The sequence below is a fragment of the Vidua chalybeata genome, chromosome 5 (genome assembly GCF_026979565.1).
Source record: "Vidua chalybeata isolate OUT-0048 chromosome 5, bVidCha1 merged haplotype, whole genome shotgun sequence".
NCBI classification, from domain to species: Eukaryota; Metazoa; Chordata; class Aves; order Passeriformes; family Viduidae; genus Vidua; species Vidua chalybeata.
In genome coordinates this window covers 3,616,616-3,638,840 of record NC_071534.1, presented here as the reverse complement: position 1 = coordinate 3,638,840, position 22,225 = coordinate 3,616,616, and the positions used below count along the sequence as shown (strand labels likewise).

At 42.5% G+C, this 22,225-nt stretch overlaps 1 protein-coding gene across 2 annotated transcripts in view; it reads left to right on the top strand.

Moving 5' to 3' along the window:
• Nucleotides 1-22,225, top strand: part of CACNA1C (calcium voltage-gated channel subunit alpha1 C) — a 457,698-nt gene that overhangs the window by 327,598 nt on the left and 107,875 nt on the right. For both annotated transcript variants that reach the window (XM_053943267.1, XM_053943268.1), the window contains exons 10-11: nt 12,835-12,925; nt 22,103-22,129. In XM_053943267.1, the coding sequence (XP_053799242.1) occupies nt 12,835-12,925; nt 22,103-22,129 (118 nt within the window). The remainder of the gene's footprint in view (nt 1-12,834; nt 12,926-22,102; nt 22,130-22,225) is intronic.

Here is a 22,225-nt window from a genome sequence, read left to right as displayed (position 1 = left end):
AAAAGCAAGCAACCATTTGAAAATCTTCTTCCCCTTCCATCTCTGCTGGTAAGTTACTGCTGGGGTAGTAGTAACAAGATGTTAAAACAGTTTAGCTCAAGCCTGCATTTTCTGTCAAAGCACAACTGTGGAGAAAACAATGTTTCCTTTGAACAGAGAGCAAAAGAAGAAGCTGCTGGTATTCAGGACAAAGCTGTGGCCAATGTAACAACCTAAAATTCAGCAGTAATTTTTTCCAACAGAGCATCAGAAGGCTTGATATAATTTGGTGAAGAGGGAAGTGTTTCTAGGAATCATGGAAATTCCCCCATTTTGGGAAGATGGGCTAAATTCAGGCACGTGCCTGACTCCATCAGCCAGCTCACTGAGTGAGTGCTGGTGAATAGTGACAGCTCTGAGATAATTAGCTGACCCTGAGAGGGTCACTGTGGTGAGCACCAAATCTCTGTGCCACTTCTGCATGGGAGAATGGATGCCAGCATGGAGACCAAACTCCAAAACTGTGCTGATTTTTGCCCACAAGCTCATTTTTTTCTTCTTGCTCCCTTGCAGGCATCAAAGGGTACAGCAGATTAGATAAGCTTCTAGGTTACTGCAGTTTACGTCTTGGGGAAAAAAAACCCTCTTCCTATAATATCCTCTCTGACTAAAAAGGTTTTGTGGTGATCTACAAGTGCTCTTGCTGTCTTGCAGCTGAGAATTTGGCTCAACTCACAGGTCCTTCCAGTTCCTCCCTTCCCTGGTTCTTGTGTCCTGGAGCACAAACAACTTTATACTGAGAACTGCTGGAGCAGTGGTGTGTGACAGCTATAGCATATAGAGACTGACATTGATGTTGATAGGGCATTAAGTTTATCCACTATAAATGCTATTTCCCTAGCAAAGACTGACTGGTGAAATAACACCTCTGGTTTTCCTGCTAGAAGAGAGACTTGTGTTGATGTAGGAATTCTCTTATAGTACCAGGTTGTTACATAGAAATATCTTTGAAGGTAAGGCTTTAGAAGGAATCTATTGTTTCTACAGCTGACAAAGACACCTTTGTGCAAATAATTTAATCTCTATCTGCCCTGTTGGTGAGTATGTCTTGAAGCTGTCAAGATTAATCCATTGACACTGGCTGTTCTACTCAAGAGAGGACATTAGTCTGTGAGAAAGCTGCCTTTGCCATACCTTCTGATGAATTGCTTTATTTCCCATGGTTAGAGAGGCACAGAAGGAATTTGGTACCAGCATCTCCACAGAAAAGTTTTGGAAGAAATGCCACAAATCTCCAAGCTGAGTATTCACAGAGCAACGCCATTTTTTATTGAATTTTTTTAAGCAGATGCCTAAAGTGTGCTCTTAAATCTTTGCAAGGACACTTATAAAGTGGTTTCAAAAACTGTGGAGTATTCAGCAGTGAAGTCAGTGAGAATGGCCCATGGTCAGTGTTTTAAAACAAGTTACCATTGCAGATGTAGTCTCAAGAGTCTCTTCACTGAGAAGAAAGCACTGGTGAGCAGGACTGATAGCTGAAATCCCCAGCATTGTTTTGATGTGGTGCAAAGAGCTGTCAGGAGAGAGGCTGTGGTGTTCAGGAACGGTAGCTGAGGGACATGAAGCATGTGTTTTGAGTTAGAAACAACTGCTGGGGATGAGAACCAGTTTTATTACAGTAATGTCAGCCAAGATCAAAGCCACAGTGTGTCTGGCATTGTATATACAGAAATTAAAAGTATGTTATATGTATTTCCTTTTTACAGGAAATCAAAACTAGTAAAGATGGGGTTCAGCTGACTAAACACATTAATCTAATGCCAATTTAGACACCTCATCATACCCAAGACTTTCACTGTGCACTGACAAGTCAAATATAGCAGCTGAGGCTTGTACTCTTGCAGTGTGATAGTTGGAAAGAATATCCCAAATAGGGTGTCAAAAATGTCATCCAGTGCCTCAGAAAAGACAATTGAGTGTGGTTAGTCCAATGACATGTAGGAAAAGTTTAGTACAAGTAGAACCTTCAATACTGATCCTGTAAGCTGAATGTTTTATAAGAGTGTGATGGAACCATGTGTAATAGAAATTGTGTTCTGGTATGATGCTTTTTTCCTTCCTTATCTAAGTGCTTATTCATCGTGACCTATCTCTTTATCTTCCCTTATGTATTTTATGTTATAATTGAAGATTCATGTGCAGAGAGGTAAATACTGAAGCCAAGACCAAGAGCTCTGTTTGAGGAGGGCTCAGAGCAGGAAGTCTGGAAGAGCCCAGGACAGACTGAGGGGTGCAGGAGGTGCATTCATAGACCTCTTCTGGGAAACTCTCATTTCCTCCACCTTGCCCAGCCCTGACTGCCAGGCAGCTTGAGTCGTTCATCGCTTGCTTAAGTCGATTCACAAGCAAGCACACAAGAAAGCAAAGATAAAAGTACTTTGTTGTAAACATGAGTGAGGTTAGAGCACTGACCCTGCTGTGCACGGGCAGTGCAGTGGAGCTGTGCAATGAGCTGGGGCTGACGGGAGATCTGAGGCACAGCTCAGAGACAGGGAGGCTCAGTGGCATTGCACAGCTGAACTGGCACATATGTAACCAAGCTGGCAGCCAGTGCTGAGCAGCTGAGGAGAATCGACAGCTGTGAGTGGCACCCAGCCCTTTCCAGTGCTTTGGGGAGCTTGCAGCAGGACCCTGGGGCAGGCACGGCTCCAAGGGAGCAGCAGTCACACCCTCACTCTGTGCCTGCTCCCTTCTGCTTGCTGGCTATGCACTCACTACAGTCTGCTGATGGGATAAAAATCTCTGCTGTATCTCTTGTGTTTGCTCCTGGGGAGAAAAGCAGGTGTCTCCATGCCAGTTATCTCATAGACAACATCAAGCCTGGAGAGGTGGCGGGGGAAGGAAAATGCTTCCAACTGAGGAACTGAACTGAAAATAGCTGTGGCACTGAGTCTGCCTGCTGGTGACAGCAGCTCTTCAGTTAGCAGGATTTTAGAGACAAGACAACAGATTAGAGAATCGGCCTTTCAGATCTGGAGGCCTAAATTCAAATTCAGCTTTAGTGCCCACAGGTGTTCGTAGGGCTGCTCACATCCTCAGTCCCATTTACAAAGTTCACAAATCACAGCATGATGCATCTCCCTTCTCCTTTTCCACTCGAGGAAAGGCTGCACTCAGACATGTCAGTCCAGGTTCAAACTACAAAGGACTTGTAGTGACCCCCAAGGGTAGGGGACCCTTTGGATCAGGGCGAGGATGTTACCAACCCCATTGAAGTGCCTAGTCTGAAGTAGCAGAAGGGGTAAGCATCAGAACAAGGATGCAGTGGCAGAGCTGCTGGATCCTCACAGATGTGCAGATCAAAATGTTAAGTGTATTATGTGGCTTTTGAAGGACCAGGAGCTGAATAACAGGGCTATGCCAGGTCATGAATTACTTGTTTTAACAGAGCTGTGTGAGGGCAGCTTGCATAACACCTGCCCACACTAAGCTTAACTCAAGCTGTTGTTATCAGTCCCTGAATCTTCTGCATGCTGGAGGTATTTGCAAACCAGGAATCTATTATTTCAAGGCCACTATAAAATGCTTCTTTCTTTGGCTTGGGTAATTAGCCTATTCTCAATGCCTTGCTCAAGAGGTAGAAAAGCTTTAATCATATGTTTGACAAGCTGACTTTAGAGGCAAGGCTCTTTTACTTCAATTTTTGCTTTTCTCCTGGCTGCACAGTAATACACAGCCTGCCCAGCTAGCATGTCTCGTGCTTCTGACTCATTATATTGTGATTATAGTGTCTAGTATCAGACTAGTCAATATGTTAGCAAAAGTGTCTGAAAGAACACCACACGCAGGAGCAGCACACAAAATCACAAGCATTTAATTTACTAGGCACGGAAGAAATGTAACAGAACAGAGTTTCAAAACAGAATTTTATGCACATTTGGGAACAGGAGAGGTGAGCTCCATGTCAGGTCATGAGGCTGGATTGAATCTGTTCAGTGAGATGCAAGAATACAACTCCAAGGGGCCAGTGCTTTCACAGGAGAGACCTAAATCTCATGCATGTGTTGCTGTATCTGTTGATCAGTGAACTGAATTGCTTGATTGTTTGCCATCAAGGAAAGCATCATCCCTGAGCCTTCTCACACATCCCACATGAATCCTGCTATTAGAAAATGTCTCCACTTGCTGAGCACTCATCTCAGTCACTGTCTGTTCAGAAGGACAGGGCCTTGCTGCTGTTTTTTCTTCATGAGATTAATGCTTAAATATTTTAAACACTATCCCTAAACTGAGTTTTCCCAAATGCAGGGAGCACACAGTACTCTTCCAGCTTGCAGAGTGGTATTTCAGATTAAAATTCTCAGTTGCTTTTTCTTTCCCACCATCTCTTTGTCTGTGTCCCAGTCACTACCCAGTTGTTCTGCCTGTCCTTTGAAATAATACAGCCCAGTTTTTCCCTCACATTCACTTTTCTTTGTGTTTTTGGGGGGTTTCTTTTGTTTGTTTTTTTTTTTGGGGGGGGGTTCTTTTTTGTTTGGTTTTGTTTGGGGTTTTTTGTGGGTTTGGTTTTTGGTTTTTTTTCCTTTTTTTGGGTTTGTTTCGGGTTTGGGTTTTTTTTTTTTTTCCAGTTTTGTCTGCCAACAAGAGCCAGCCTCCTGGATAATACTTTCCTTCTTCTATACCAGAGAAGATACACCTTCTCATTGGCACAATTCCTGCCTAAGGTGCCTGGTTGTTGGGCTGTGCAGGCTTCCTCTGGGGAAAATGTCCATTGTGAGCTACCAGGGCATGATCTCCCACCCACTGCACCCCCCAAACAGTCCCTGCTGTCCTGACCTATCCTCTTATGTGCTCTAGATCACAAATTGTAGGCCACTCACTGAGTTCTCAGGCATCACCCACCTTGAAATGGCTTTTGACAGGCAGGAATGTCATAAAACAGCCAGAGCTGCATCTCAGTCCCTTTGAAGCTTAGCAGTCCAGGTGTAAAGCAGACACCTAGGCTCCCTGGAGAGTTTCTGATGACCTAAGCAGATCAGCTTGGAAGTAGCTTCTATAATTTTTTTTTTACTTCTCCCGGACTCTGCAGGGAAGATGGATTCACAGGGCTGTGCACTGCAAGAACAAAGATGCTGCTGCTGAAGTAGAGATCCTAATCAGAGTTACCACCCCATCATGCAGGTGTATATTTGTGTAGGTGGGCAGATGCAGAAGTTCCCCATGAACAGCAACTGCAGAATGGGGCTGCAGTTGCAGAACCCAGCACATGGGCTGCTTTAAAACCACATTTGTGCTTAAAACCTATGTCTTGTCTATTTTCATTAATAACTGCCAGTGAGAAATATTAATAACTTCATGATTATTAGAGGCACAAAAAGCAGAGGGATTTTTTTTAGTGGTTTTTACTGCCTCGAGGGCATTTCCCTTGTCATTAGTTATTTTGCTCATGATCAATGTTTGTATCACTTCCCAACACATTATCTGCAGTGTTTGCAGCTCTCATGTCCCCATTTCCAAGGCGCCTGCAAGACCAGCCTGCAATAATGGAATCCTTCTGTTTTTCCAGTGAGATGCTCCTGCTTTTTTTGCCCACATATAATTTTGCGGGGTTGTTTCAGGAGCGTTTGATGGCACTGCTGCCTGTCCTAGTTCCTCTGCTAAAAATCATGAAGAATGAGAGAGAAAACTTGTAGAACTCTTACCAATGGGCTGTTGTGATTTTTTTGCAAAATGCTGTTGAAAGAGTCATAGATCCTCAGCAGGTTTGCCTTTCCTTCATTTTGTCTGTCCATTCTTGAATTGCTTCAGAATTCTGTGGGGAACCAGAGAAGTTGCTAAAAAGTATTATACTGGCACAGAAACACTATAAACCATGTCCTGGCAAATAAATGCCTTGCACTTTGGCACCTTAGCTGTTGCTCCTAGCAAGGCAAACGATGCAAGTCATTTATCAGACAAGAAAATCAGTTTAGGAGGTCATAGGAGCATCCAGATTCAGGAGAGAGACATCTTTCAAGGTGTGTTCTGGTAGCACCTCTGTCACCCTGTGACCCAGCCAATCCATCCTCCTTCAGCCACAGGGATTGTGAGAGTTACTTGCATTGCCCTAGCAGGCAGATCCTCTGCATGGCAGGGGCTCCTGCAGCAGGCTCAGGTGTTTGCTCAGTTATCCAGGGACACTGCCCCCCTTGCCCTTTTCAGCAGAGAGTTAGACTCCTTTCTGCAGAGTCTGCTTTTGGGTGAGTCCCACACCCTGTGCTTACGAGATATTTTGAGATACCGCAGGTTATGCAAAGAAAAGCTTTGTCCTTCAGGCAGCAAATGTAAAGAGATTTTAAGTTCTTCCTTTCAAATCCAGAACAGAATATGTGTGGCACTGGCAGACTGTCACTTGGCAGGGCCAGCAGTTTGACTGTGCCCATTACATGGTCCTCTGTGCACGTGCATTCCACTCACTGGAATTCCACTTATGGAATGAACTTACGGCTGTAATGAATTTATGGAATGCAGCATATTACTGTCAATATTGCTATAAAAAGAAGGGAAATGACAGCTGTTCAAACTAGCTGAGGAGTTTGTTACAGTAAAATAAGTCCCAGGAAGATTAATTAGTAGCAAGGTAATGCATTTATAGGTGTGCAGTAATCTGCATGTGGTAATGACAGATCTGTTAATCACAGGCCTGCACAATTAATACCTTTCACTCTCTCTTCTCTTCCCCCTCTGTAAGGTACAAATTTATGTAGCCCATAGCTATATCCCCTCAACATGTATATGGACATATGGTGACCCTCTGAAAGGGGACAAGGACGAGTTAAAACAAGCCTTTATAAATAAAATATACCTTATTTATATACTTTATAAATATATACTTTATATATGAAGTATATAAAAATATACTTTAAAATATACTTTGCAATTTATATTGTAAAATAGATAACGTATCTATGAATGGAACATTGGATGATCCAATACTCCACCTGAGTATTGGCAATGTTCCTGCCTTGTGCTGCTCCATTCAGTAAAGCAGTGTCACACTGCATCAGCCTCTGTGGTGCAGTCCAGTGCCCAGCCTGGGCTTGGTGTAATCACAGGTCCTGTCACTGCACAGTGGCTGTGGTGCCTTTCATGGATGGAAAGATGATTTTACCAAAAGCTTTTTCCTGTTTGACTGAAGTGGATGCAACTGCAATTGCTCTGTGCCTCTTCATTGGTATCCTTGTGTTCTGTGGCTGACCTTGAGTGAGAGTGTGAATCCAGCTTGTTCTCCTTGCAATTGTATTCATCTGTGCATAATCCAGAATCAGGCTATGCAAAGTGTATGTGTTACATGTGTTTAATGTAGTGTAGTGTATAATACTGTCATTTATGAGTATTGGTCTCTGAGCCCTTAGAAAATACTTTTCCAAGTATTTTCACTTTTTTTTCTGGGTATTTTTTACTGTGCTAGATTTATTGACACATTGACTAAGTTTGGGAGGCATGCAACCTCCAAGATCCCACACATAGTTTAAGTTCCCTTTCTTATTCTCCTGTAAAAGCTTATCTGTCACAAAGCTCCTTTTCAAAGCAGAAAACACTAAAGAATTCCCCAGTCACATCTACTATATTTTCCTGACAAAATCAGGACATCCATGGAAAACTGTCTTACCTCTGCAATTTATCTTCTGGATGCTGCTTGCATTTAAGAGCATAGCCACTGATTGTTCCCAAGGCACTGCATGCATGGAGCAGAGTGAAAGCTGTATCTTATTTAAATGAATGAATAAGATGAATGACTGCAGCATTTTCAAAACAGGCAGAAGAGGAAAGCTAGGCAATATTCACATATTAATTAAAATTAGTGCTCACCACCAAAAAAACGTGAGTCAATTGATATTCTGTCCATAGACTCATTCATGAAATGATGAGCATGAAAGGCACCACTGGAAGCAGGGTTTTACCAGAGACAAAATCATTCACTTCATACTGTTAAAGGAAGCAGACTGGGTATTACAATTTATTCTTGTTGTGCTTGATGGGAAAAGAAATCTTAAAACCAGCTGGAGAATTCACAGGATTACTTTGCTCTTTAGGTTTGCATGGTAGTTGTGCAGAGTCCCACTTGGGAGACATTAGCATCAATAATAACTACAGTACTTAGCACTTACTGTGATGTGTGTCATCTGCACCTCTCAGAGAGGCTGGCAGGGCAGCTGCAGAATTACACCCCCCTGGCAGAGAAACTGAACAGCTATGTAGAAAAGCTTGGTCATATGGCCAAGGTGACACAAAAAAGTGAAATGATGGCTTCAGGTCTCTCTGACCTCAAATGCCAGTGTGGGCAAAAGGGGTTATTTACACCCATATTTTGCAAAGTAATTCATTACGGGTAGAATTTGGCATATTGGAGAAATTAGAGTCTGAGTGAGCATATTTTAAAAGTCAGTCAAATGTATTGTTGGCTTTTTTTAAATCTGAAAACCAACTGCAGAGCTCTTTCACTATGAATACTGCTGGATAGTCACACTGTTCCAAGTACCTAACCCAAGGATGTAAAGTAAATGTCTTCTTTAACCAGTCCATACAACTGTGGGACACATCATTCAGAAAACCTGTGGTTTCTATCTGCCTCTGTAGCCTAACTCAAACAGCTAAATCAGAGAGGGGAAGTCAGACAATGTGAATAGCCTCCAATATACCCAGTTTTATAGTTAATGCCCAGATCTGCAATGTGGTAACATGTCCCATTTAAATCTGTGAACAGTTTGTTTTGTCTGTGTTTCTGGAACTGGGCACCCTTTGCCCAAGCATGATTGACTCTGAGTCTTACAATGTCACAGTATTAAAGCGAGATTCAGCAAGAAGTGTGACAGCATTATATAATCCATGGAAATAAATCTGAATATTAAAATTACTTCCACTGCCAAGATGACAAGAATTTCATAAATGCAAGATGCAACAGTGGAAATTGTTTTTCTGAGCTGGGAAGCAAATATTGTTCTCCAAGTGTGTGAAGGAAAAATCATCTCAGGACTGCACAGAAGGATATTTGCTTGTGCCAGCTCCCTGTATCAGTGGTTGGCTGTCTTTTGGCAACCTGCCATCCAATAATTCATTGCATGCCCATGGGGCATTTCATCGGGGGAGGGACATATGTTAGTGCAGGAGTAGAGCTGGTATCAGTGCTTGATGCCAGTGACATGGAACAGAGGCTCTCAAAGGGTCTTGCACATCTGTCTAGTCAGTCACAGACTGCAGACTCTGCTCTTACTTTTCTCTGTCTGTTAGGTCTCAGAGCTAGAATTAACATAACAAAAGCATTTTTTCAGATTTGTTTTTAAGGAAGCTGCTATATAGCTTTTGTTGCCACTGTAACTGCTGCAGGAATGCTATGTAAGCGATGTGAAATTGGAGTTTAGGTAATCCAGGAGAAAAAGTCCATGTTCAGTGATAAGCCACACTGTGGTAAGATGTAAGAAGTGCAAAGGCTTCAGAAGGAACTGGAGAGAGAATATCAAACCTATTGGTCCTTATGATTTGCTCTCTGTTGAAACCCTGAGATACTCGCCTGCCTTTAGAAAGTTGTTTCACTTCACTTTAAAAAAATTGCCATCTATGCTACCTAGAGAATATGTAGCTAATGGGAGATTTCATCAACTCCAGTGGGTCATGGATACCCATAAATCTAAACAAGGAGATTCCCATGTAAGCAAAGCCACCATGATTTGCATCAGCCTTTGCATATTTTTTGCCTTTGTCTCTCTCAACTCCCAAAATTACAGGGAGGAAATGGCCATTGAGACAGCATTGTCTGTATGCCATGGTCCTAAACACAACTCTGGTCTGGACTGGAGCCCACCATTTGGAAAAAACATCTCTTCCTGATTAAAACATTCCTGTGGTGGATTTACCACCAGCATTCTTGGTACATGGTTCCAGTAATTAATTACCGGGACTGCAAAAAATGCCTGCCTTGTTTCTAGACTGGAGCCAGGGTGTGGGCACAGGGTCTGGCTTCTCTGAGAACTGTGTCAGATAAGAAAGCCATCTGGGCTGCACTTGGTCTACTTTCTCTCATATTCAGCCCCAGTTTATGCACAACTCTTCTGCAGCATCTTTATTTTCTGGTTTTGTTAACTGGCGTGAATGAACCTCGCAGCACTGCACACCTGATTGTCCCCTGGCAATGAAGGTGGTCTGAGGTGCCAGGTAAAGTGATTGTGCTTCTGAGAGCATATGGCATTGGGGAACTCAGCCCTAATGTCCTCTCTATCCTGACCTTTATCCTCTAGACCATCATTCCTCTAATACTTCATACCATCCTAATACTTTTGATTGTCCTTAACATTTTCCATCGGTGCAGTGTAATGAGGTCCTGTGAGGTGATGCCAGCAAAGTGATCCATGGGGTCTCTTCAGCCCAAGTACCACTGCACCTGCACCTCTCACTTCACTGAAGTTTGACTTTCTGCAGCAGCAAGGTCAGGGAAGTACAGGGCACACTCTAAGAGGTCTCTGGGATATGACCCATAAACTTAAATTCATTACGTTCACGTTCTCAAGAGCCAGATATAAAAAAGAACAGAAAGCAAGTGAGAGTTATGGTCTGACAATCTGTTAGTGATATTTCATACCTCTGTATACCTTTGTTTTGCATTTTGCACTTTTAACTCACATGATGAAGTTTTCAGACAGAAGTGGATATCAGGTGTAAGCTGAGTTCCTTGTTTTTTTCTTTTGCCTGTCACTGGCTGCATGTTCTCTGTTGATGTCTTGTTCCTGGTACTTGACACTGACCATCTTGTCTGTGAAAGGAAGCCCTCCAGCTGGTTTGCCTGATGAGAAGAAAGGAAAGTTTGCTTGGTTTAGTCACTCCACAGAAAGCCATGGTAATGTTCCACTGCGCTCTGTGTCCACACTGCATGTGTCTGTGTGTCCGTCTATCTCTGTGCATTCTGGCCTATGAATCAAATTTGTGTTCTCCTGCATGTGAGTGCCTGGCTTTGTCTGGTGCTTGTGCAGTGTCCTCCTCATGCACTCAGGATAACAAGCTGCTCTGCAAATCGATCTCGTGCCAATGTCTTCAGAATAGTTTTCTATTTGCAAACAAGCTCAAATATGTCTTGGAAGTGTTTTACCTCATCTTCCAAACTGACTTGTGAAATATCAGTATTTTGGTTTTATTCCTGCAGGGCTTACTCTGGACAAAAAAATTTAATTATGAATGTTGTTTTTTTTTTCTCATAGCTTACTTGACTGTTTCATGTATATCAGAACATGAATTCAGTTTCTTCCTTTATTTGTCTTTCCAAATAGACAAGAGTATTAAAACATCTGTCTTCATAAAGGAGTAGGCACCATTAGAGTACAATATTTCATAGTTCTGTCAAAAGTGCTAGAGAGTCTGAGTCTGGCCACATTTCATGTGGTCCTAAGAACACAGTACAAGAATTTTAGATTTCCCAGTAAGTGTGCTGGAGATATGTGAATTGTGGTGGGATGAAGGAAATATAGCTCATTTTGAGGGACATTTCTACCATAATGCTTTCAAAGTAGTAACCCAGAAAATTTTTGAAAGGGCCTTCTGATGTCTTTTTAGCCCCTGGAAGAAGACTATGGCCCCATGAGCATCTGCCCAATTGAAATGCAGAACCCATTTCTTCTACATTGGCTCATTTTGCACCAATGACCCCCAAACAGACATATTATTGAGTTATATGTTTCTGCAGGCTGTTAGAAATCTCTCCAACAGCTAACAGCACATACCTCATCTGAGGTATGTATGCAACAGCTAATGCAGGTGATGTTCTGAAGTTCTACCAGGCTCCTGGGAGATCAGTTTAACTCCTCCATCATTCAGTCTTAAGTACAATTTTTTCCTCTTTTTTTGTGTATTCCAAAAGGGGTGAAGAGGGGACAGGACACATACTGGATCCTATCCATTTTCCTACCTTTAAGATTATGTGTAAAGACTGATTGGAGCTTATGCAGGAGCTGTGAGCAACTGAGGAAATTAAAATGGTGTGGGTTGGAGGGATTTTTTTTGGTCTGTAGAAGCAAATAAAATCTTGATGTTTGATAGCAACTAAAACCAGGTTCTTGAATCTAGATGAGAGAGGTTCACGCCTAAGGTTGCTTTCATTTGATGTTTGTTCCATGGTACTTCTGTAAAAGCCTAGAAGATTCTGTCCAGTTCTTAGCTGTGAGAGTCAATATAAAGCTGCACCAAAGTCCATGTTCATTAGCTCCTTTGTTGATAATATCTGAATGGGGCAGAGAGTCTGAATTTCTCTCTTATACCTCTAGGTCCAGTTTCTAGGTGTAAGGTTGAATCACATTCATGGTTAGTAAATGATAGATGGGCCATCAGTATTCTTCATGTGGTATTTGTTATCAGGCTAACAGATGCTATTTATCTGCATGCATCTCAATCCTGGTACCTTTTATTTGTATTCTAATCATTGCAGAAAAGATTGGGGAGGGCAGTGAGGTGGTTGGGCTGCTGCAGGTAAAGAGGCATTTTTTTTTAAATGTTCAACGGAATCAAACAAAAGCTTCTTGTTGGGTTTGTCAGGTTTTTTACTTTCCAGTGGTTCTCATTCACAAAATTTCCAGAAACTGACTCTGAAAGAAGGAGAGAAGCTGCTTCTTCCCTTTTCTTTAGCATTTGAGTAACTTGTATGTTCCTGAAGTCTACCTGCCCAGCCTGCTCTGTACAGGGAGGCACTAGACTTGCTCAGCAAATTGTTTAATCCTCAGGAGCTGCAGCTGAGGGTCTTCTCATGAAGCCAGTTCCTTCAGTCATGCACTCATTAAGAGGTGTGCCAGGTTCTAATGGGCATCCCTCTCTTTTTCTTCCCTCTGACCCTTGCAGTGAGCATGCCCACCAGCGAGACCGAGTCCGTGAACACCGACAACGTCCCCGGAGCGGACATGGAAGGCGAGAACTGCGGCGCAAGGCTGGCGTGAGTACACCCTGCTCCTGTGTCAGGGCCTGGGTTGAACTGGGGGGGAAAGCCAGGCAAGTGTCAGGCTTTTCAGGGTGAAAAAAACCCACAGGGAGTGAAAGGAGAGGCTGAAGAAGATCTATCGATCCAGGTTCTTATCTTAATTGTGATGTAAACTCACTCTGGACATTGGTGAAGAACCTCTTGTTTTATGCAGATGTAAATAAGGGACAGAGTGCCCAGGATAAGCAGATCTGGTTTTGTATAATATCTAAAAGAGAAACTGGTGGATAACAGTGTTCTTATTTTAAAATTCCTCGTTGGTGATAGACTTTCAAAACCAGTCTATGTAAACCGAAGAGTGGAAATGACCGGTCTATTTTAATTTTTCTAAAGATTCTTGTACACTTTACAGTGTTTTGTAATAGAAATACATTGAGGGCAACTCCCATCCTGCAGACCGAATTACACCCTTTAAATGCTGAACAGAGTACTGTAGTGACAAAGAAATACAACAATTAGGGGGGATTAATGCCTCCTTGAAATTGCACCATTGTAATAAGTGGAGACGCTCAAGAATGTGTGAGATAGCAGTTAAGAAATGCCATAATATGGCAAAATAAAATAATAGTTTTAGCCTCACAGAGAGCAAGTATAGGCAAGAGGAGTCCTTTATTCCCTTTTGCATTATTTAAACAAGAATGGACTTTATGCTGTGGGGCAATACGTTATTCCCTCCAAATTTCCTTGACATGTGAGCTAAACATACCAGCTATATACTATAGCTTGTATCATGCTGGATTATTTTGAGGTTCTGACTTATCCTGGGAGCTGCCTTGAGCCCTTGGATGTTGCTTGAATGGACCAGATGGGATCCATCCTAGGGTGATGAGGGAGCTGGCAGAAGAACTCTCCAAGCCACTCTCCATCATTTATCTTCAGTCCTGGCTCACCAGGGAGGTCCCAGATTAATGGAATCTGGACAAAGTGACACCCATCCCTAAAAAGCTGAAAGGAGGATCCAGGAAACTACAGGCTGGGGACAGAATGGCTGGACAGTGGCCAGGCAGGAAGGGACCTGGGGTTATGACTGACAGCAGCTGGACATGAGCCAGCAGTGTGCCCTGGTGGCCAGGAAGGCCAGTGGCACCTGGCCTGGATCAGGAATGCTGCGGCACCTGGCCTGGATGAGGAATGCTGTGGCACCTGGCCTGGATCAGGAATGGTGTGGCACCTGGCCTGGATCAGGAATGCTGTGGCCAGCAGGACCAGGGCAGTGATTCTTCCCCTGTACGTGGCACTGGTGAGGTGCACCTCGAGTGCTCTGCCCAGTCCTGGGCCCCTCAGTTCAGGAGGGATGTTGAGGTGCTGAGGCGAGTCCAGAGAAGGGCAGCAAGGCTGGTGAGGGGTCTGGAACACAAATTCCAGACAAGGAGCAGCTGAGGGAGCTGGGAGTGTTCAGCCTGAAGAGGAGGAGGCTCAGGGGAGACCTGAAAGGAGGGAGTAGCCAGGTGGGGGTCAGGCTTTTCTCCAAGGCAACAGCAACAGGACTGGATGACACAGCCTTAAGCTGTGCCAGGGGAGGTTTAGTTTGGACATTGGGAAAAAGTTCTTCACAAAAAGGGTGATTGGACATTGGAATGGGCTGCCCAGGGAGCCGGTGGAGTCACTGTCCCGGGAGGTGATTGAAAAGGCTGGATGTGGCACTCAGTGCCATGGTCTGTCTGATTGTCAAGGTGATGTTAGGCCACAGGTTGGACTTGATAATCTCAAAGATCTTTTCCATCCTAGTCAGTTCTGTGTTTTTTCTATGATCTGCCTTAAAAGATGTGGTATGTGGAATATATTGTAATTTCAATCTCTGCTTTCCTTTAAGAGTCAGTCAGTGATTTACAAGCCCCCGGAGAAACTATTTGTGATTGCTTTCTTCTACCTGCCTGCTGTTGGGAACCTGCTGAGTCTTTTAGTTTAGATTATGAACCCTTTCCTGCAGGAACCAGGCCAGATGTATGCACAGCACTGGGGCAGTTGTAGCCCTTTCTTTGGCACCCCACCAAGTTGCTTGTGCTCTTGGCACTGTACAGGAAGCATCAGCTGGATCCACTCTGGAGAACCCCTTTATTCTGCAGCTACAGAATAAAGAACAGGTCAGGTTGGAAGGGACCACCCTGGCTCATCTGGTCCAGAGAGGCAGCCAAAGCTGACCCAAACCTTCACATCTCCAACAAGTCCTTCCCTGTTTGTTAGTATGAGGTGGAGCAGCACATCCTTCCTTGTGGGAGCCTCCACAGCCTCAGTGTCACAAAGTTGTCATCGTTTCTTTCCAGGAACCCCCTGGATTGGTTGTGCTTTGCTGTGTTGCTTCTTCAGAATGTCAGAGTAGTAAAGTCCCTCATACGTGTGGCCACAGTGCTAAAAAGAATGGCAGCAGTTACTCTAAGGTTTCATGTATTTTTAATATTGCAGCTTGCATTCATTTAATGTTCTTAATCCCAAAGGATCCTAAAGCACTTTATGAACTGTAAATGCGGGGATTGCTTCCACAGCATTAGAGTTCAGCCACCTTCAGGGTAAAATGTGACAGGTGTTTAAAAACAACAGGCACAAGTGTTTAAGGGGTTGTATGAGGGATAACTTGTTTTGCGCTGAAACTGCATTGGGAATTTTGGCAACCAGAACATAATTATCTTAGCTGGAATGTGGCCAGGAGGGCTGAAGTTAAACCCAACTCTAAACATAATCATGGCTTAGAATGGAGTTTACTTAAAATAGCCCAGCGTGCTCACGGGAGAATGGCAGTACCCTGATTTGGCATTAAGCGAAGGGATGGCTAAGTCAAATATATTTTAGGGAAAAGGACATAGGAAAATTACAGGAAAACAGAGTTTTATTTCTTCTTATGTTTTAAATGTTAAAACAGGGTCCAAAGTTTCGGCAGAGCAGGACATGTAAGATTCAGAGAGATAAACAGTTTCCTTGCCACTTTTCACTTCATCTGGAAATGGGTGATGGATAGTAGGCAAATTGAAATCTGTTAGTGAAAGGGTTTGTTTAGTCCTTACCAAGGACAGTTGAGAATCCTCAAGGCCTCCATCAGATTGCTTTTCATCTTTAAGAGATGGATAGGCTCCTTCCTTCATAAAATGAATGGCTCTATCACTGATTATGAAATTCTGGAGTGAGATACAAATTTTGCCAATGCTGCCTGCTTTTGTAAAATGTTTGTTTCAAACTTGTGGATCTGCAAATTCCTTTATGTTATGGGCCAATTCAGACCTGCCTCTGATTCTGAGGCTTAGAATCCTTTCTGGTTTCTTTATTACCGTATCAAACACTTAGGCAGACAAAGAAACCAGCTGTCATTGTTTCAAGAAATACTAAGTACTCTTCTTTTGACTGAGTTCTCATTCAAACCCCCCATAGGTCAATATTCCTTCTGGAATGTATAAAATGTAAGCAAGGATTTCTTTGAATGAGTGTGTTCTTTTATTGGAACCTAAGAATCAGAATTTGGCCCAGTGTTCAAGAACAGTGAAAATTCATGTGGAAGTCAGTTGAGCTTTTAAAAAAATTCCTTATCAAGCACTAGATTTTGAGTACTAGTATTAATAATATACTAGCATATAGTCATGTCATCCTGATTTGCTCTAGCTGAAGATTAGGCCTGGATTTTTGAGCAGTCACCTCCTCTCTGTTTGCCAAGATTTTTGTTCGATTGTTGAGCTTCACCTGTTGCAGATGAGTCTCTGAGTTTTTACCAGCATTCCAAACTCACCCCGAGGCTCTGAGTCCCCACTGCTTTGCTATAAGCACACTCTTTCCCAGAGGGCAGAGGCTGCTCTGGGCAGGCTGCAACCAGACATGACTGAAGCAACGTGGGGCTTTCAAGTCAAAGGCAATATATTTATTTATTGACATCAGGCTGCCTAGGGCGTTTAACCACCCAGCACCACACTACATTTATAGGCTGAGCTTGCTATCAAAATGCACTCGTGATAAAAGGAAAAAAGATGCCCAGGAGACTGAAAGAAAACGCTTTTTCATTGAAGGCAACTTAGAATTACTCACTATTTTTTCTGTTCTTTTAAAATCTAGAGTTTAGAATTTAGAGTTTTGAAAGGCTGGGTCTGTGACTGACAGAAAGATGTGCTTGAGAAGCCAGGCTCAAATGTGCCTTTTGGAAAAGGAGATCTTCTCTGACAGCCTTTCTCAGCTCCACAGAGACATATGCTATGTGAGATCAGGAGAGTACCTCTCAAACACAAACTATTGCCTACTGATAAATTGTCTCAAAGAAGCTTTTATTTCTCTAGTATCCATACTATAGAAACTGCCTCTATCAACTGTCCTGTCTGGAGTAATGCCAGCCTTCAAACCAGCAGGAATTTCAGGAGGAATCTAAGAATTTAAGAACTAATCTAAGAAATTTTGAATGATAACAAAACAAAGACCAACCAATTTAATTCGTAATGATTTCTGCTGTAATTCTGCTGGCAATGTGAGTGCTGTGGCACAGCACAGTTTATTTCCTAAGGAAGTGCACTTTATCAGGCATCTGAATTTGAAAATGGTTTTGCAGGCTTCCACAGGACATTGAAAAGCATTCCACAACTTCCACAGTATATTATTCCTGTCATGGTATTGCCTTGTACTGGGCTGACATCTGCCCTGCAGTAGGAGCAGAACAGCTTTTATCCTCAAGGACAGCATTTGGGAGTGGAACTTATCTTCTTTTGATGTGTCACAGCTTTCATAACCTGTTGCCTCAGGGTACAAAGAGACACGTTTCCTCTGCAGCAGGCACCAGTGGGTCAAACCCAGACCCAGGAGCAGTGGGGTTCTGTTTACAGGATATTCTTGCACCCAGAGCTTCCCAATAGCAAGTAATTTCCCTGAGCCTCTGGGGTTACTGCTGTGCAGGACTCAGATTCCTGAGGACAGACTATTGCTCATAATCAGGAGTAATCTGTTCTGTGCAGGGTGTCAGCATATATAATCTTCCAATACAAGCAGAATGTTAATTTTCTAATACAACCATACAGATCTGGAGTGCCACAATAGAGCTTGCTTTTATACATATGCATTAGCTAAAAAAAAGACCTTTGTGGAAGCTAATGCTCCATAGAGCCTCAATAGAAAAGTGAAGCACTTGAGCTCAAAGGGAAAGAGAGCTTAAAATTATCTGCTTTCACTGAAACAAAACCCACTTGGCATTTTCGCCTTAGCCAGGATTTCCATATGTACAGGGGACAGTTCAATTGCTTTTTCACCAAAGACAGTTCAAACAATAAAACAGGATAAACAAAAATGAACAACTTACACTGGCTTTCCAACTGAAAACAGTGTGTCCTGGAAGTTTTATGAGCAATGGAAGGTTTCCCTGGCAGCTGAATGGTCAATGATTTTTCCCTTGGTGCTTTTTTGGCATGGAAATTAATTCCTGTGCAGTTCTTGCAACAATCAGCATAGCAGACAGTGGTAAAGGTAAAAGTTTTCTTGCAGGTTTGCTGTAGTTGTCGCCGGTTTTCACCTTATGAGGAGATGGGCTCCTTGTGATGTGATGGAACCAAAGTTCCCATCACATCAGGAGCAGTGGGAAGAAAAGTCTGCCAAAAGCTCTGAAACCACTGCTGACTTCAGCAGGAAAACTCACAGGATAAACCTTATGTGTCAGTCTCAGATACTGCTCTCCAACTTATTACGAGCAAGGTGCTTTTGATATTCACAGTCAGCTCTAGGTGTGTGTCTAAAGGACAGTAGCATGCCCTTATGGAAGAGGAATTTCCTTCCTGCTTCAGATTCTGTGACACGCCTTTCCTGTGACTTGCCACAGGGAGAGCAAGATTATTTACTGAATGCTTAGATGCTGGCCTGTTTTCCCAGCCTGTAAGAAAGCCTGTTGAATAGCAAACCAACTCAATTTTATGTTAGACAGATCCAAATTTCTTAAGGCTATTCCGTAGATTAATTTATTGTGCCACCTTACCAGTTACTGCACGAATGCACCACATTGCACCAAAGCAGAATCCATGTCACACCAGGACTGCCCTCTCACAGTAACAAAATATGTAAGATATGGCCAGAGAAGCTCTTTGGATGTTCTCCAAAGTTGTATATAACCTAGAAGCTTAGTAAAGTCCCTTTCTGTGTTGCTGCTTTTCTGACAGCTTTTCCTGGTATCCAAAGGCTTTTAGGAGTCCTTATGAAGATATGGTTGCCTCTAAGTTGGGATCATACAATATAAAAGTAGTTGTGACCACAGAGTTAGATAATGGTCATGTTTGATAATGTCCACACCCAGAAAACAACTGCAATGTGGCCTTTGTGTCATGCTTGGTGACCTACCAGATTTTTACAGAATTGGAATGTTGTGTGAATGCTAGAATTGTCTGTTGTGTGTACAATTCCACAGAGCCCTCAATCCCTGTTACACAAAGCTGTCGCATCCTTCACAAACACCTCCTCTGGTGTCCTCCATGAACAGGGAAATGAAGACTTTATCTCTCAGAATGTGGGATATCTCATTATATTTGAGTTGTGCTGATTATCCAGAGTTTATGTTGATAATAACCTTTAAATTTCACCATCTTATCTGTGTGTTGTACATAACAATGTAAGGTTGGAGGAGTTCTAGAGAATTTCAAAGATAGCTAGTCAAACAGAGATCTGAATTTTGTGTTTGTTTTTCTAAAAGACAAGCTGAGTTACATGGTTCCTGTGATAAAAGCACTCAGTAGTGATCTGAAGTGGTTTTCATTAGGCTCCTATACCATAACTTTAAACAAGAGTTTCTCAAGGCATTCCAGAGTTGGACACAATTGGAGTCACCCTCTTTTTCCCAACCACATAAACCTCCCAGGACACCAGAGATGCAAAGAGGTCCATGTTTAAACTCAGCAGAGAATCTGCTCCACTCTGAACCCATTAAGTGCCAGCTTGCAGTGTCACAGACACTGTGGCAAGGCCCTATTTCCAGACTATTTGATGGCCCCTAGTGATGCCATAAAAGCATTTTTTTATATGACACTGGTAACCCAAGTTCTGAAAAAAAAGAAAAAAAATTAATCACACGAGTCATTTGAAAAACGTGTTTCAGATTCATGCATAATGTTTTCAGAAACATTTATCATACAGTTTATTTCCAAAATTCCATTTTGCTCTCTGATTCTACCTCTAAATATAAATCTAATCCTCCTTCCTTGTCCTCTTCCATATATATAGCACACCCACATGTGATAAAGCCTTCTGCCACAGCAGTAAGGCAAGGTGGAGGGAGGGGGATGAAGGCTGTAGGTAACCTGTGGGAGCACTGAATGCACTTGGCTGCTGTTCATAATGCTCCAAAGATATAATTATCACATGCATGATGAGTACTACACCTGCTGCATCTCTTTTGCTTAAATAAATAGAAGATTCCAGTGCTGCCTCACTGGGAAACCATTAACCAGAGAGGTCACCAGAGGATTTCACACTCCCTGTCCATCCCCTTCCATCTCTCTCTCTTGCTCTCTCTCTCTCCCCCCCTCTGTCCCTGCCAAGCTATTCCAATCAAAATCCTCACCACCTCCTTTCCAGTGCTCAGCTTTTTGCTTCGTTGTGATTTTTACATCTTTTCACTTCCCCTCTTTGAGCCCTCTTTCCTGTTGCCTGTAAATCTGCTCCATTACAGTTTGTAGGTAGTGATCCTCAAGCCAGAATTCCCAGTGAGAAGTAGGAATAGCTTTAACATTAAGGTTTTGTAGGTGCTTCACTTGGCATCCTTGTTAGAGCTTGCTTTGTCCCTGCAGCATAATTTAGCATTCTGCTCTGTCACTGCATTATTTCTTCCTTCTCAAGAGTCTTGCACGTGTCTGTAACCTCACTGCTGCCCAGTGTGTGGCCTAGACAGGCTGCCTGTGACACAGCAGGAATGATGGATTTGGATATTTGGTGCAAAGGCCTTTTTCTTTTTTTTTTTTTTTTTTTTGGCTCAGCTCATCTGCTGGTGAAAAGTTCCCCTGACTAAAACCTCTTCCAGATAAGGAACCTGACTTATCACTGATTACTTGTCAGAAACTGATGTCCTCAAGCAGGGACAGGACCATTGTGAAGGCTGCTACAGTAAGAAGTGTTAGATGCTTGGAGAATTACATTCTCCCTTCTCCACTAACAGTGAATCCAAAGTTAGGGCAGTGCAGTAAGACCTATGCTGACTGCTGTCACCAATGACCCACTTTCAGTCATGGAGGGAACCTTAAGGAACGCTTCAACCCAGCAGAAATACTTTTTTCCACAGTCATTCCCCAGAGTTTCATTTCTGCTGCTATTGGTGGTAGATTTTGCAGCTCCACAAGTCACCTCTGACTCACAGCATTTTATCCACATTTATTTCTCTCTGTGCACCATTGTGGATTCACCAAAAGAGCCAAAGTGTTCAAAGGCCTTACAGGACATGTGTCAAGCACAACAAGGCAGTGGTTTAAAAACTGGGGCCTATTTCTAGCTTTGCCTGTGACTTCTCATAAAAGATTACTGAGATTATGTAGGTGAATAAATCCAAATGCATGGAATTAGATATTTAAACACATATATAGTGGGAATATGGCCAAATTTTCAGGAATGCTTAATTCTCAAAATTTCATTGATAGCAACAGAATCTATTATTGTACAGACTCATCTGAATGCAAACCGATTTACATAAACAACCAAGACCAATAAGTGTTTATATCTAAGTTTGAAAATATTTGCCATGCACTTTTTTTCCTTCAATTACTGAAAAAAGCATTATTTTCACCATTATTGTTTCATAATGTGTGTATACATCCTGAAGTGACAGGTGATGCATGAAAGCAACAAGTCTGTCTGTATAAAGTCATACAATTTTTATTATAAGAAAAAAAATAGTGACAAAAAAAAAATCATACTTGAGAAATAGATATGGTAGCAGTTGTAGAGTTCACTGATATTTATAAGTGGTAGAATGCCACCATGGTGTGACTTCTGCTTCATGAGTCCCACCAAAACACAGGATTTGGTTATTGGGGAATTCTGGCCATGCCCAGTACCTACACTGACTTACAACAGATGCAAGGGGAAAACAGCATGGATTAAAAAAATGCATTGAGCTTAACTTTGTTTCTTTCTATTGTATTTTCACAAAAGCCTGGGAGGTGTGGTACAGCTTCAGAGACTCTAATGACAATTCTTGTCTTTCAGGCATCGGATCTCAAAATCAAAATTTAGGTAAGTAAAACTGACTTTTTCTTTTCCTTCTTTCTACCATTTTTGCTCTTTTCTGAAGTTGTTTAAACCAGCATTTGCTGGGATGCAGTGCTGATT